The sequence below is a fragment of the Trypanosoma cruzi genome, genomic scaffold (assembly GCF_000209065.1).
Source record: "Trypanosoma cruzi strain CL Brener 1047053516629 genomic scaffold, whole genome shotgun sequence".
In the NCBI taxonomy this organism is placed as follows: Eukaryota; Euglenozoa; class Kinetoplastea; order Trypanosomatida; family Trypanosomatidae; genus Trypanosoma; species Trypanosoma cruzi.
Window position 1 is genome coordinate 49,285 of NW_001849342.1, and position 15,240 is coordinate 64,524.

At 48.4% G+C, this 15,240-nt stretch overlaps 7 protein-coding genes across 7 annotated transcripts, besides 34 other annotated features; all 7 read right to left on the bottom strand.

Annotated features, from left to right (window-relative positions):
* Tc00.1047053504009.4 (hypothetical protein, conserved) lies at positions 1-785 on the bottom strand (the record flags this gene model as incomplete). Its single annotated transcript, XM_803119.1, has 1 exon — positions 1-785. A coding segment is annotated over one exon (785 nt), but the record flags the coding sequence as incomplete, so codon positions are not given.
* Positions 1-15,240: a sequence feature (heterozygous, Esmeraldo-like haplotype).
* On the bottom strand, positions 1,067-2,389 carry Tc00.1047053504009.10 (hypothetical protein, conserved; the record flags this gene model as incomplete). Its single annotated transcript, XM_803113.1, has 1 exon — positions 1,067-2,389. The coding sequence occupies one exon, from the start codon at positions 2,387-2,389 to the stop codon at positions 1,067-1,069; it is 1,323 nt and encodes a 440-aa protein (XP_808206.1).
* Positions 2,861-2,880: a microsatellite.
* Tc00.1047053504009.20 (hypothetical protein, conserved) lies at positions 3,182-4,186 on the bottom strand (the record flags this gene model as incomplete). Its single annotated transcript, XM_803114.1, has 1 exon — positions 3,182-4,186. The coding sequence occupies one exon, from the start codon at positions 4,184-4,186 to the stop codon at positions 3,182-3,184; it is 1,005 nt and encodes a 334-aa protein (XP_808207.1).
* Positions 4,368-4,404: a sequence feature (CT-rich).
* On the bottom strand, positions 4,403-6,352 carry Tc00.1047053504009.30 (hypothetical protein, conserved; the record flags this gene model as incomplete). The annotated part of the gene is made up of 1 exon (XM_803115.1): positions 4,403-6,352. One exon carries the CDS (start codon positions 6,350-6,352, stop codon positions 4,403-4,405), a length of 1,950 nt encoding a protein of 649 aa, XP_808208.1.
* Positions 6,363-6,392: a sequence feature (AT_rich).
* Positions 6,586-6,608: a microsatellite.
* Positions 6,774-6,801: a sequence feature (AT_rich).
* On the bottom strand, positions 6,798-7,895 carry Tc00.1047053504009.40 (33 kDa inner dynein arm light chain, axonemal, putative; the record flags this gene model as incomplete). Its single annotated transcript, XM_803116.1, has 1 exon — positions 6,798-7,895. The coding sequence occupies one exon, from the start codon at positions 7,893-7,895 to the stop codon at positions 6,798-6,800; it is 1,098 nt and encodes a 365-aa protein (XP_808209.1).
* On the bottom strand, positions 8,210-11,614 carry Tc00.1047053504009.60 (hypothetical protein, conserved; the record flags this gene model as incomplete). Its single annotated transcript, XM_803117.1, has 1 exon — positions 8,210-11,614. One exon carries the CDS (start codon positions 11,612-11,614, stop codon positions 8,210-8,212), a length of 3,405 nt encoding a protein of 1,134 aa, XP_808210.1.
* Positions 9,685-9,751: a sequence feature (CT-rich).
* Positions 10,383-10,419: a sequence feature (CT-rich).
* Positions 10,452-10,533: a sequence feature (CT-rich).
* Positions 10,925-10,986: a sequence feature (CT-rich).
* Positions 11,523-11,584: a microsatellite.
* Positions 11,953-12,034: a microsatellite.
* Positions 11,981-12,035: a sequence feature (A-rich).
* Positions 12,124-12,507, bottom strand: Tc00.1047053504009.70 (hypothetical protein, conserved; the record flags this gene model as incomplete). The annotated part of the gene is made up of 1 exon (XM_803118.1): positions 12,124-12,507. One exon carries the CDS (start codon positions 12,505-12,507, stop codon positions 12,124-12,126), a length of 384 nt encoding a protein of 127 aa, XP_808211.1.
* Positions 12,671-12,690: a microsatellite.
* Positions 12,710-12,738: a microsatellite.
* Positions 13,112-13,156: a microsatellite.
* Positions 13,227-13,351: a sequence feature (T-rich).
* Positions 13,358-13,384: a sequence feature (AT_rich).
* Positions 13,391-13,420: a microsatellite.
* Positions 13,487-13,519: a microsatellite.
* Positions 13,543-13,575: a microsatellite.
* Positions 13,589-13,655: a sequence feature (T-rich).
* Positions 13,832-13,856: a sequence feature (AT_rich).
* Positions 13,858-13,894: a sequence feature (CT-rich).
* Positions 13,950-14,042: a microsatellite.
* Positions 14,191-14,229: a sequence feature (CT-rich).
* Positions 14,376-14,422: a microsatellite.
* Positions 14,499-14,584: a microsatellite.
* Positions 14,598-14,671: a sequence feature (A-rich).
* Positions 14,672-14,706: a microsatellite.
* Positions 14,707-14,756: a sequence feature (A-rich).
* Positions 14,912-14,988: a sequence feature (A-rich).
* Positions 15,134-15,159: a microsatellite.
* Positions 15,160-15,184: a microsatellite.

The following is a 15,240-nucleotide window of genomic DNA, read 5'->3' on the forward strand; positions in this document are numbered from 1 at the left end:
GTCCTCCGCGTCAACACGGCAATGATGCCATCGGCCCCACCGGAGTATATACGGGAGCCGATCTTTCGCAGGGAGGCAACGCGACCACCGTGCGCGTGCAGCACGCGCAATGCCTCACACGTGTTCAGCTTCCAGGCAATAACTCGCCCGTCATTGTCACCCGACCACATCGTCACGCCAACACGGCACAGCGCAGAGACGCCCGCGCGACCGTGGAAGTGACCGGTCAACTGCGCCTCACCACTCCCCGCATCCCACACCCGCACGGTGCAGTCGTCGGAGCCGCTCACAACTGCGTTGCCCTCCGCGTACAGGCAACGAACGTAGTTGGTATGCCCGTGCAGCACCCGAATAAGTCTCCCGTCTTCTGCAACCCATTGCGCAATTTTAAAGTCGCTACCTCCAGAGTACACGTAGCCACCGAACTCCGAAAGGCAGTACACACCGCCAGCGTGCTTATTCATCTGCCGCACTAGAGCAAAGGACCGGGCGTCATACACCTCAACACTGCCGCTCGAGAGGCCCATCCAAACCTGCGGTCCCTTGCTTTGTGTTGTCACAGCAATCAGCGACCAAATGCGTGTCACAGAGGTTGGCCTTGGCGCACTTGCAAAGCGATGTAAGAGTCCGGCGGTAAGACCATCACGGACTTCCACCCCACCGTCTGCCATGGCAAGCCACACGGTGTCTGGTGTTACAGTCATTGCCACTACAGTTGAATTGAGAAAAATCTCTCTCCCTTGTGGCACAAGCGTCGTCATGCAATCCGGCGCTGTTGTTGACATCGTCGCCCAATTGTAATTTTATAACGTTATTGTCAGACTCTATGGTTAGGGAGGTTGAAAGGACCTATTTTCCTTCTCTTGATTCTCTGCCTGTCACGCACAGTCCTCTTCTCTTCAAACCAATAAAAGGGAAAAAACAACCGAAGACCCTGTCACTTCAACAGGAAAACAACAAACAATGCACCCACTTTAAACTTTATTGCCTCGTCTGCAGGTGGCTGGTCCTTGTGTCGACGGTTTCGCCTAAATTTCTTCCCTCACTCCTCCTTTTTTGGAATTATCTATACTCGTCCCGAGGGCTGAGGGTTCATTCCACTTCCCTGCGGCGGGCGGCCTGTCTCCAACGCCGTTGTGTACACTTCATCCCATTGCGGATCGTCTCGCGTGACACACTCCTTCCCCACCACAACCAGCACACGCACTGGGTCAACTACGATGAGTCCAACACGTCCACGGTGACACAACTCGGGGGCAATGAAATAACGTGTCTGTAGCAATGGCACCAGCCCTGCGGCGTCGCCGGACCTGGTCCAAGAAAGATCATTAAAAATAAAAAAGTCGTCAAGAATGCGGCGCATATGTAGGGTGGCTTTAAGTATTTGTTCCGCCTCGTAGCGACAGATGGCAAGCAGGGTGCCACGAAAGCGGCGTAATATGAGGTGATAAGAGGTTTGGGGCTCATTTCCTGAGGAGTGGCGTATCGGTCGACGTTTGGCACGGCGCAATGTTTGTAGTAAGGCAAAAAGCAACAGTCCATCCTCATCAGCCGTACAGTCCTGAACAACCATGCGAGACCAGGTGAAGTCTCCATGGTTAATGTTGTCACAAATGGTCAGGTACTCACTTGGAGTGTAAATGGAATCAACACGACGGCTCATGATTTGGTCACATCGGTTGCCATCGCTAGACGGCGTGCAGGTCCCAAGTAGAGACGTACTCCGTGGCGTAGGCCGCAGGACACGAATTCGCAACAGCGCCCACTCTTCCTCCTCATCACCCAAGGAAGACGGGTTATGATTCTCAGAGTTGTCATCACTCGCGTTAAAAATAAGCGGACAGGAAAAAATGCCAATAGACCTGTCGGGCTTTTCGCTTTCTCGAAAATGCCATTCCCTCCTTGCGTCAAGGGCGTACAGTTTGCGTTCAAGCTTCAGACGCTCATATGCGGTGCAGGAGGATAACTTCAGAAACTCCATGCACAGAAGTTGCCTGTCGCTGCGCAAGATGGTCATCTCACGTCGAAAGCGCTCGAGTTGGAAACGCCAAATGCTTTCCCGCCTGTGCAACTGCACCCAGAAGAAACGACATGTGCTGCTCAGCAGTTGAACGTCACGAAAGGTTAGAAACAGGGTGATGACGTCCCACACATCAAGAGGAAGAGCTTGGAGCGGCACGAGAAAGCCACCACGCGGATAATTCTCATCCCTTAATTCCTCCTGCGCCTCCATGTTGAGAAGATGGACAATGCAGTGTTGATTGACCTCGTCTTTTTCTTCATAACGACGTTCGGCTGCCATTTGCCTGCGTGCCTTCTCTGCCCACGATAAACGCGTCTCCTTCGCAGCCTCGTCCTTCCCAACAAGACCACCACGGCCGTCTTTCATTTCCGCCTGCGTCGCCCCCTCCCCTCTTTTCCTTTTGATCGCCCTGCTGGGACACACGCACACCGCCGACACTCGACAGTCAAGCCAAAATCATCCCCCAAAACAAAACAACCACACGACAACAACAACAATCAAAAAAAAAAAAAAAAAGGGAAGGAGATTACGGAGTCACCAACAACATTGAGAGATGTGGTACGACACAGCGGATAATCATCCGCTCTCCCCTTTACCCTTTCTTTGTTTTCGGTTCAGTAACACGACAGGCCTCGGCAGGCCTTCACCAGCAGCAACCAAGTAATGCAGTTACACCGCAGAATTGCCCTCGTTTTCTTTTCCCCCTCTCTCAAACTTCAAAATGTCTCTGGACAAAACAGGACTTCCCGCTGGGAGTTCTCGGCGTTCTCAACCGCGCATGCGAGTGATCCTCTCGGGATTACAGAGCAGAAGAAGAAGAAAAAGAAGAAAATCTGCAAAAAAAAAAAAAAAAAAAAGGACCCACCCGCATGTGTTTACGGGGTGGTTAAGCCTCAAGTGCTTTTTAATGGCCTTTTCATCCTTATGCGGCTCCTCCGTTAAATAAACCCCCACTCCTCATCCCCCAATAAATCCCGCAACGAAAATTTAACCTTCTTGCTCATACTGGATAGGCGAAGTGATTAATGAGATCCCGACCCATCAACATGGCCTGAGCGAAAAATTGAGAGAGAAAAAAAGAAATAATATGAGCGGATATATTTTTTTTTTTTTGTGGGTGGGGGAGGGAAAAATGCAGCTCGCGAGAGGCTTCTGGGCTTAGATGCGGTTGAATCCTGGAATGCCGGTTGGAGAGTCCTTGGGAGCTAACTGACGGCGTTTCAATGCGGCTGTGGGACGGTATCGGTTGGCTATATGCTGCCACTTGTACCACAACTGCCGGTACACACGGGGACGGAAAACACTGTTGATTTCGGTCGAATGTAAGCCGGCAGAATAAGGCACGGGAACGGAACGCTCTGCCTCAATGTTACGCACCGTCTCTTCTTCTAGTAATTTGTGCAGTTCCTTTGGTGGAGCCATTTGATCCCCACGTAGTTGAAGCGCGGCAAAGGTATAGGCCAAATCCTGCTTCTGGTTATCAACTGATAAAATTTCCCTCTTCAGTTCGCTGTCATGTGGCCGTCCCTTGTATACGTCGGCTTCCCACTTGTCCTCATAACCCTGCACCCCCTGCTCCGCAGCAAGACGGATGAGACAACTTGCCTCGCGTGGTCGCATATTGCGAATCAGACAGTCGTGGTAAAACTTTACCATCGTTGGATGCATGCGTCGATCCTCGCGCAACAGTTTTTCCAGTAATCGACTCGCCTGTTCCCATTTATTAAATCCAGGTATCACCATTGTGATGATCGCCGAGTTGTGCATTGTATCGGTGGAATCAAACCCATTCGCCTCACAAGCCTCCAGCGCTTCCATGGCAACACGCCAGTGCTGAATCTTTTCCAATCGATGATTGATTTTAAAGTCATAATTCCAACCATGATCCGCATTCGCCATGCCATTCACAATGTAATAATAAGTCGCACCGTTGGGTTGTACCCGATCCTCCTGCATTGCGCGTATCACCCGCACAATTTCTAGCGCCCGCCCCCACAGAGACTGGGAGAATAGGATTGTGTTATAGTGCTCTCGTGTCAACCGGTAGCCAACCATGCGGCCCTTTGACGCAAACATCATCGTCTTTTGCCATGACGTTGTTCGTGACATGCGACGAAGGACGCGAAGGAACTCCGTCGGGTCGCGTCGCACCGGATCAGTCATTCTTGACAAGGTGGCCCCCTTCCTTCTGTGATCGCGCTCATACAGTGGCGTTGTTGTGCGAACATATGGGGGACAGCAAACAGACACAAGAACCGCATGCGGAAAAGTACCAATAAACCGAAAAACAACAACAATAACAACAAAAACAGAACTGGAACGCAGCACAGTACAATAAAAAATACTCCTCCTCCTCCTCCCTCTCCCTCTCTCTCCCTCTCAAAGCTTCGACAGGAAGTAGCCTGGAACCGGTCCCAGCAAAGCCCAAAGGAGAAGGGGCTGTGGGTCTGCGAAAAAGGCGTTCACGTCTTTGCACGACTGTTTCCATGAGCGAAGCAGCGCCTCTACCTCTGCCGAGCGGTATGCGTGGCAGGACGGCGTGCTCATCACATGCTGGTGGAATTGCGTACTGGGACTACAGAACAGCGACGAGGGGAATTTTGTCTGCATCACGTGGTGAAGCTTCTGTCGATTTTTCCACTTCATTTCCTTGTAGAGCGGAAGAAACAGGGCGTGGTGTGAGAGTGCGGTGCTCTGAGGGCAGTCGGGAAGAACAATGATTTCACGCAGCGTCGGCACCACTCGTTTCCGTTCTCGGCTCGTCTTGTCACGACTGTCCCAGACGCAAGTGACGGCAGAGACAGCGTCAAAGCCCGCCGTGCGTAACGCCTGTGCGGCCAAATCGGGTGATTGGACACGAAGTAACAAACTGTCGGAGTGACTTGCCACGCAAAGCCGCGGCGTCGTCGGCTCCCCAGCCGAGACAACTTCCACGTTGTTACGCAGGTGGCTGAGGAATTCCCAGAGAGAAACGCAGTCCGCCTCAACGCGTCTTCGCATTGACTTGATGGCGTCCATCATCCACAGAAGAAGCCCGCGGTGGGGCTGAGAAAAGGCAGAGACGAGAGAACGATCACCTGCAGTCACCCCTGAACGGATTGAGTCATTGTCGTTATTCTTCTTGTAACAGCGGCTTTCACTGCGCTGTCGACCGGTTTCGCAACTCCTGGCGCCGCCATAAACACATTCCGCTTCTGAGGACATGAGAAACTCAAAGATGCGGTTGGCCCGCGCGAGTGTGCCGCTCACTCTCACCGCTCTGTCCGCCTGCATCCCTCCCGCGGTGTGATGCTTTTTCTTTGTCCGGGAATTCTGTGCCACAAGAGCCCACAAGTGCATTACCAATAGCGCAAGTTGAAAGCTCATGCCGTCTGACACCATCAGGTGGGAGATGTGACGCGCAAGTGAAACCCACCGCCTTCGCCCAGAAGCCAAAGGCCGCTCTTCCAGGCACACCGAAATACCGTTTGCAATCAGCGGGTCCATGGTAAATGCGATCGCGCCACCCATTTCTCCGGCCGTGTCCATAGAAGTAATGTGCAGATCAGCCCCACCAGTCTTGTGATTCTCCGGCCATAAGGACATCGCAGTGACAGGATGCAGCTCTATCGTCACTCCACGGAACTCGTTACGCGCGATCTGCACAATTTTTTCGGCATTCGTCACAAAGCGCGCACCAATCCCTATAAGCAAGACAATTCCAGGGCACTCCCTACTACAATTATCACCTTTTTTTATTGCGCCTTTGTTCCAGTGGTCACGGTGGCAAATATTCCGCATTTTCCTTCGGAACTCCTCTTCTTCCACACACATCGTCACATATTCAACATCGTAACCAATGACACGCAGCTTCCACGCGTCAAACAGCTCTAGCAATTGGTAGTGTGGGTACAACAACATGCCTGGAAGGAGGACAGGCGTTCCTTCTGAAGGGCGCAAATACCTCAATGCTGCCTCCATCATACCGACGGTACTGTCGCTTACAAGGGGCACTTGGCTACAAGGATATATATGCCGAGCAAGGCGCACATTCAAGGGAATGTCCTTGTGTTTGTAATTCTGCATTTTATCCTTGTTCGTAGCATCCCATGACGATAAAGCACGAGAAAAGACACCGCAAAGCTGCTGAGGCAACACCAGCCCAATACCTCCCATCGCATGGTAACATGCAAGAAGGGAGGAGTGGGCGCGTGCCCGCGGGTAGAAATAATGCCACGGTCTGCTGCTGCGCTGCAACAGCCTCTCTACCTCACTCTCTTCATTATCACTAGAGACCTTCATTGAATTGTCCCCACTGTGGGTATCCTTTTTAGGCCCATGAGACGCCATTCATTTGCGGTTATATATATATATATATTTATTTATTTATGACTTTTCCCATTGCCACAAAGAAGGCAGGAAAAAAAAAAGTAACAAGAAGGTAGTCGGTGCAGTGTTACTATCATCACCAGCAGCATGCTTCATCCATTTTTTTTTTCTTTTTTTTGAGGGAGATCTTCACCCTTTTTTCTCTTTTGAGTTTCTGCATCGACACACGTACATAAATATATATATATATGTATAGAGAGAGAGAGAGAAAGAGAGAATTGTGTGTTTGGCGTGTGCACCCATCCATACTTACATGAAGTTTCTGCCACCACCTCGATCAAGCGGGAAGCACCTCCCATCATGGCACCCAGTCGCACATGAGAAGAGAAAAGAAAACACGCTCCAGAAAGAGATCCCAATTTGGCTCACACTGAAAATACTGTTTTATTTATTTTTATATTTTTTTTTATGTGGCTGCTTGGGAGTCACCATTTTCGTTGCTTTCCTTTCCAGTCAGAATGGTGGGGATGACCACACCTTGTGCATTTGTACGCTCGGTCTCCGATTTAATGCGTTGCGTCAGTTGGCGGTTTGCTCGACGGTAGTAACCTAATTCATCCTGTCGCAGCTTGCTGCGGGTATTATTCTCCTGTTCAATGGCACGTAAAATCTGCTCTTCCCGCACCTGCACTGCCTTTTTCCTCACAATTAATTCCAATCGCTTCTCTTCCAATTCATGGATGCGCCGCTTCAGTTCATCCATGCCTTCACCGGCTTCTTCTCGCTGCTTTGAGGCAAAATACATGGCTCGCTCTGCAAGAGAGCTATGGGCTGCTAATGTCTGGTACAACTCGTCCCGAATACGCAGGAGCAGGATGCCTCGTGTCGGTTCCTCCAGCGTTATCTGTCTAATAAGTTCATCAAAAACTTCTGCATACACTTCACGTCTAATTGGGCATATGCCACTCTCCCGAGCACGCCGCTGCCGTAGTCGTTCAGTTAGCCGTTCATGCAGGTCCGCCACTTCCACACGAGATGACGGTTCGGTAGAGACACACTGTAGGATTGTATTTCCAGTCTCCTTACACACGGTACGCTTCGGGGGAAGCAATGTATAAAGGACTCGCTCCACATCAGACAAGTTCTTCATGAGAGCTGGAAGAACAGCACCTCCTGGGTACGCAACAGTGCCTTTCTTATTAAACTCCTCCACGAGAACAGCTTTCTCCGCAGCAGGCGAGATGCTACCGGATGGAACTGCAAGCGTCCGCCATGTGGACTCTGTCTCATTCAAAAACGGTGTGGCAGCAGCGAAGGGTTGCACCGAATGATATGAAGTCTTTGTGGCGGTGCACTCTCGCACCACAGAAGCAGAAACTGCCGTGTTTGTTGTTAAAACCCCGTTGCTCCCACCCGCACGCAGCACGTCACTTGCGGCATTTTTCCGGGCATCTGCAAGCCTCGAGGCGGGAATGGACAAGGCGCGCCTGGGCGACTCAACACCATTACCACTGGTGGTGCCAACGACGACTTGCGGCTGCAACTTCAGCAAAGACTCCGTCATTGACGTGTGGCCTGCCTCCTCCAAAACACGGCAAAAAAATAAAGAAAGAGAGAGAAGACACGCAAAAAATGAGGAGAACAAACACAACCACCCACCGTAACCCACAACCAATTAAAAAAAAAAAAAAATCAACATTCCACCATGGCACAACGCCAATTATGGAAAAATGTTCATTTCAACGTGCCACTTCAAAATGAAATTGCGGTCCCTGTACATGTTGCAACCCCCCCAACACCTCTAGCTTTTATATACATAGGTTTCCTTCCATCATTTTTTCTTCTTCTTCTTATTCCCATTTCTAAACTTCTCCGGTCTCAAGAGGCACTCTGCACTGTACGAATAATTCCGTAGGAAACTAATGGGTTTATTCGTCGCTGTTCTTCTTTTTTTTTCCAGATCCCAAGCAATGGAGCAACTTCTTTTGGTGACACCGCCTCACATAAAAACATGTCCTCTGCCAAGTTTCCGTCATCAATGTAGTCGTGAAGTGTGACTCCGATAGTAAGGAGCGATTTGATGGCGCCTGTGTTGCCAACGCGCAGTGCATACTCCATTGCAGGCACCGCCACTTCTTTCAGCGGATTTGCACAGACCGTCACGACGCGACAGCGAATCATCAGATAACGCAAAAGAATTATATTTTGCTGAGGTCCACTGAAAAGAGCGATATAAAGCGTTTCAGGGGTAAGATATGACCGTGGTGCCAACGCGAGAGATTCAAACGTCAACCGCACATGCTCTTCCGCTTGAAGGCAGTCGTCACTGTACTCAGATAGATTCACATTGCCAGAGACTGCACGGCGTGGTGAACTCCATGTGGGTTTCTCCAAAGTCTTCTGCAAGAAGGAATCCACGCCCCCCACGGCCAAATACCGAGGGTGAGATTTGATCAAAGCGACTCGGGACGGAGAGTGTGCTGAATTCCACATTTGCTGCAATGTGGAGGAATATGCCTTGCGACGTTCCATCATCTTATCCAAGAGAAGCAACGCACGACCCTTGGCAATTGTAGCCTCGTCATATTGCTTCTCAAGGGTACGATAGTAAAGTTCATTCCAGAATGTGTCGAGAAACAATTCAAGGTGATTCCTTACGATCAAATCGCGGTCCAGTGTCCATGCATACACAAGGTCACCAAAGGGAGAGCGGTCGTGTGGTCCCAATACAGCAAATAATGGTGTCATGGAGAGTAAAATTTTGAGAGAAGAGAGGTTTTTGAAGCGTAACAAACAAAGATAAAGGAGACGGAAATAACCAGACTCCATCGTTTCTTTTGAGGTACGAACTTTCTCGGCTTTTTTCCGTAGGAGATATTCAAAGAGTTCATGATGCCCGTCAGAAAGGCCAATCAACAAGTGGGTGCTTGGTCGTACCAGAACGGATCCGCTTCTACTTCCCCTTTCAGAACAGGGCAAGCTGCGCCTCGTCGGTGTACTCGTCATGACAAGTAGAAGCATGACAAGATCACTTTGGTACAGTTTCTGCATCCGAGGTTGAGTCGCAACGCCCTCGTTGGCTCCTGCAGTTGACTCCGGGAGAAGTGAAAAGGATGCTGACACAAGCGGGTCCTTTCGAGGCCTGCCATCCTCCACACGTTGCGGAAGGACATGACCAACACACTCCACGAGTGTAAATTCGGATGGGGAATTTCCCTTTGCTTCACGTTTCATGCGGCGGCGTATTTCAACTACAACGGCGAGTAGAAAAGGAGAAAGAACAAATCTTGGCCCATCCTCATGTGGTGTGCGTTGCAGAAATGCGGCAATTGCGGCAGCAACGCCAGGAGCTGTTTTCTTTGTTCTCTCTTCGTCTTCCTCCTCTTCGTCTTCTTCCTTTTCTTCCTCCTCGTCTTCTTCATTGTACGGCGCATCAAGACCACCCTTGTTTGCGGGATTGAAGCGACTGTTTAATATAGCATCGACGCCCATAGAAGAATTAGATCCCCATGCGAGAAGAAGTTCCTTTGGTATCTCCAAAAGAAGCCACAATAGGAGTCGAATTCCAACAACGGAGCTTAGATGTCGCAGAAGAATACGCCTCGAAGGCAACGTGCGCACTTTCAGCATCGCTTCCATCGTCTCAATACATCTTCTTTCCCCTGCGAAGGAAACTTCTTCCTTGTCATTCGTGGTTCGTTGATCGAATGAAGTGCTATTGATTTGTAGCTTCGGGTAGGCGGGGATACGGTGGTTGAGGTATGATGCCGTAAAGAAAAGGTTAAAGTCCATCGCAGCACCGGGTAATTCATACGGCAAACGCGAATCTCTCGTCGCATACACAGATAACATCATACGGTGAATGGCAGTAAAGATTGGCATCGCGGCAAAAAGGTCCATGCGCAGCCAATGCTCTACACAAGTGAGTGAAACAGGCTCCCGCTGTGAGAGACAACAACGCAGTGCAGTGGGACTTTGTAGGGCGGCAAGCATCAGCGCATCAATGCAAATGACGGAATCCATGTCCAGGTTCCGTGCGCTTGGCACAGCATCCTCATCTTCTTCCTCTTCCTCCTCATCTTCCTCTTGGTTAAACCCCATCTTAAGACCTTCTTTCATTTCCTTTTCCTCCTCCTCATCCTCCTCATCATCATCATCTTCTTCTTCTTCCTCTTCCTCTCCTTCTTCCTCCTTCTCATCCTTCGATGTCGCGTTGCTCCGTTTTGCTGAACCGCCCCCTACATTGTTGCCCCTTCGATGGCGCTGCTGCGGAATTGTGTCAAGCAAGTACCACCGCTGCCCATCCGCAGAACGCACCAAAAAAAATACGCGATGTGCGTCGGTGAAGCGCAGTACCAGTTGCATGGGAGGCGCTGGGTTCCTTAAGCCGCTTTCTTTGGAATGGGGCGTGGAGGTGCTGTCTAAGCCATCCGTTTCCCTCCTCGAGAAGGCCGCACTGACGGTGGAGGTTGACCGGGAGTTAGGCACCCCTCTGCTAGGCGTATCGACAATTATCGATACGCTCCTATGCTCTTTCGCCGCCGCCTCTTCCTTCGCTCCTCTTCCCATCTCATTGCTTTTCACCACATCCGGCTTCTTTTCTCCCTTCTCTTCCTCCTCCTCCTCTTCCTCCTCTTCTTCTTCTTCTTCTTCTTTGGCTTCCACTTCCTCCAAATCGTCATGAGACACGGTCCTCGATGTCTCCTGCTGCATGTTCTCTTTTTTGTCATCAGTCGTCAGTGGCTGTGGGGGTGCGGTGTAGCCGTACATAAGCTGCAAGGTGCGTTCCCAGTGCAAGGTGTCATCGCTAAGCAAATGCGGCAGCCACGGTGGGCAAAATTGCTGGTTGCGCTGGATTCTACCGTTTTCTTCCTCTTCCACCCCTTCGTCCATCTGTTCCTCATCTTCCTCGCTTTCTTCAGCATGTTCTTCATGCAGTTCCGACTTCTTCGTGGGGTTTAGGGGCGGCTCGGGTGAAAGTCGGACGCTCACGGTGATTTTCTCCGCGCCATGACCGGGCAGCAGCAGTTGAATCTCCCGCACGGCTGGCTTGCGTGGTGGCAAACCGTCATCCTCGCCTGCCTGCTCTTTTTTCTTCGCCTTCTTGTCATCTGCACCGCCATCTTCACTCCCCTCCGCATCGTCCTTCCTGCCTTTGTGTTTCAGACTCGCTTTCCTGTCACCCAAACCTTCCTCGCCTTCCTCTGCCTCTTCCTCTTCCTCCTCTTCCTCCTCCTCCTCCTCCTCCTCCTCGCTGTATGGCTTCTCCTGCCTCCTGCTCATCCCTCCTCCCCCTCCCGCTGTATCCTCGCGTCACACAGACACACAGAAAAAAGAAAAAGAAGAGAAGATAGAAAAAGAAGATGAAGGCAGCATGCCGAAAAAAGGAACACCGTCCGGTCATCACGGCACGGTGGCAGGAGCAACGCTCAAAAGTCATGGACACAGACGTATCAAAAGACTATGGAGTTCAGAAAACCTTAATTCTTTGCTTTGCCGCACCACAACCTCCAGGCAGATGATATCCTTCTTTCGATCACCGTCAAACATGAAATAATCCATAAATGTGGAGTACACACTCGCATATATACACTGAGGTGTGTAAACAAGTACCTTTCCCTACAAACACACCAATCAACCAAATAATCCAAAAAAACAGCAAAAAAAGAAAAAAAAAGAAAAATGACAATACAAACAAACAAAAGCGTTCTGTCTATTCGTTGCTTCTGCCAGTGCGCACATAACAACAACAACAAAAAAAGGAAATGTGCACCATGCACCTCATCTCAGCCTCAAACCTCCACAAATAAGACCTCCATCGCAAGAAGGACGCATGCCGTTATGCCATATTTCATAATCATATGCAGCTGCTGATCCTGCACGTAATCTTTCCCCGTAATTTCCATGGTGTAAATGACGTGCTTCGAGCCGATGACCACCACATTGTACGCCAACACAACCAGCATTACAGTGCCCAGCGGGGAGTAAAGGAGTGTGCTAAGGGAGGCACACCCTTGCACCTGCAGCGAGTGCGTGGCGAGATTTGAAAAAAGCTGTCCAAAGTCCCGTCTGTCACAACGCAACGCATGCGCATTGCTGCCGCAGCCGGGGTGTCGTGCCACCAGCGCGGACCTCAGCGCCGTGGTCCTCCCCAGCAGCGCCCGACGAGCAAACATTTATTTAATCCACTTTTCTCCCCTTTTCTCTCGTTCTCTCTTGTTTTACTCCGTCTTTTTCTACAGCTTAAATATCCCTGATGCCTCCGTGCGTGTTGTTCCTTCGCCGTGTGAAGCCCAAACAATCGTAGCAGCAAGCAAGTAAGCAAGCAGCCAGACAAAGCAACAACAACAACAACAACACGCAAACACGCAAACACACAAAAAAAAAAAAAAAAAAAAAGAAAAAAAGGGGAAAAAGACAGATTTCACAAGACAACAACTGTCGTCTACCACCGAGATGCGCATTGCAGACACGTACACACAGACAAACACACACACACGGGGCGGTCCATGCATCCATCCGCACGTACGCTTCCAATGGAGGAGGCGCAAGTGCTACGCATATCATTTGTTAACATGAGGGAAGGTGAATGCAGTGTTTTTCATCTCATCTCTCCATTCCCCGTCTTCTCTAGACAATCAAAAGAACAAACACACACGAAAAATACGGCGGTGATGCAGCAATGACTGAATTGATTGGTGTCAATATGAAAAAAACAAAAAACAAAAAACAAAAACAAAAGAAAAGGAGGAGGAGGAGGAGAAGGCGGCCGGCAGACAAAAAAACAAAAACAAAAACAAAAACAAAAACAAAACAAAACAAAAAGTGGCCTCCTCATTTTCCCCCGCCCGCATTCAACACAAAAACAAAAAACAAAAAACAAAAATGCGGGGCCTTCTTTTCCTTTTTTTCTGGGGATTTTCCTTTTTTTTTTTTTTTTCTTTAAATCCCAAAAAATATATATTTTTTTCTTCCTTAAAATATTTCCCTCTTTTCCTTTTTTTTTTCTTTTTTTTCTTTCGTTCGATTAAAAATAAATTTTTATTTTTTATTGCCACTTCTTCTCTTCTCTTCTCTTCTCTTCTCCTCCCAGCATTAACGTTGTTGTTGTTGTTGTTGGATACATGCGTGCTTCGTACATTTACATTCGTACATCTTCTCTTCCCCCTCCCCCTCCTCCTCCTCCTCAGGCGTGGTTGGTGGCGGGGGGGAAACAAAAACAAAAACAAAAAAAAAAAAAAAAAAAACAGCAGTTCGTCTTTTTTTCTTTTCTTTTAATTTCTTTTCTACTTTTGGTTCCGCGTTTTTTTTTTCTTCTTCTTTTGTGTATGTGCGTGTTTGTGTGCCTTTTCGCGGGATGGGAGGGAACTCATAAACACAAACAAACAGACGGGCAGGCAGACGGGCAGGCAAATGCGTGCTTGTGATTTCTTCTTCTTCTCCCCCCTTTCCCCTCTCCGCAGTTGCCGGCGTATTCCCCCCCCCATTTTTCTTCCGTCCAATTTATTTTTTATTTTTTATTATTGTTTCCCCCTCTCACTCTCTCTCTCTCTCTCGTTTTCTATTGTCGTTGTCTGTACATTGGGGGGGGGGGAGATAAAAATATGAAATAAATAAATACATACATACATATATATATATATATGGTGCAATTATAGAAGTATATATATGTATATATGTATATATGAATGTGTATGTGTATGTATGTATGAGTGAGTATTGTGGGTAAATGAGTGAATGTTTCTTCTTCCCCATGCATAAAAATTACAGTGTATATTTAAATCATCTTGCCCTCTACACATTACAACTCTTCACCAACTTTTGTTTACATCATATTCACTCATCTCTATTTCACCTCTTCTTTCCTTCTCTCCCTCCTTCTCTCTCTCTCTCTCTCTGCATTGCATTGCAGGGTATGCACGTACGTACACGGTGCAAGACATATGTATACGTTTACATACACACATAAAATGTACATTGCATGGATGTATGTGGGATTATTGTAAGAGCGTTTAAAAAGGATATCAAACACACACACACACACAGAGAGAAAAAAGAGAAAAAAGAGAAAGAAAGAAAAAAGGAAAGGAATAGGAGCTTTTATACATCGTAATTGTGCATCGGCTTTCATCATACCATCCAATTGCACAAAACAACACAACACGGAATATATATATATATGTATATATGTAAGTATAAGCATACACATACATACACGCATACCCAAATATATATAAATATATAAATATTTATTTGCATACACGAGAAAAAAAAAAAAAAAAGAAAACAAAACGAAAAAAAAAAAAAAAAAAAAAAAAGAAGAAGAAACAGAGAAAACGTACGCACACACACACACACACACACAGAAACACACAAAGAAGCACAGTCAAAAAAACAAAACAAAAAAAAAACAAGAAACAAAAAACACCGCAAGGAAAACCAAAGCCAATCGCCTCTTCTTCTAATTAATTTTCATTCATTTTTTTTTTTTTTGACTACAAAGCAAACAACAACAAGGGGGGGTGAATCTACACACATGCACACAATTACACAAGCAGGGAAATAAGAGGATCCAATAATAAAAAGAAGAAGAAAAGGGGGGAAAAACAAACAAACAAACAAACAAACAAAAAAAAAAAAAAAAAAAAAAGAAAAAACTAAACCAACGCGTCATTCATCCACACATGCCGCTTCCGTTTCTTACGCTGCTTGCTGTATTTCCCCTTCCCTTTTCTTCTTCCTTCTCTATTGTGCTTGTTTGCCCATGCACCGGGCATGCGTGTTGTTGTTGTCCCTGCGGAAGGGGGGGGGGGGGGGGGGGGGGGGGGCCCCCCCCCCCCCCCCCCCCCCCCCGGGGGGGAAAAACCAAAAAAAAGGGGAAAAAAATAAAACCCCCCCCCTTTTTCTTT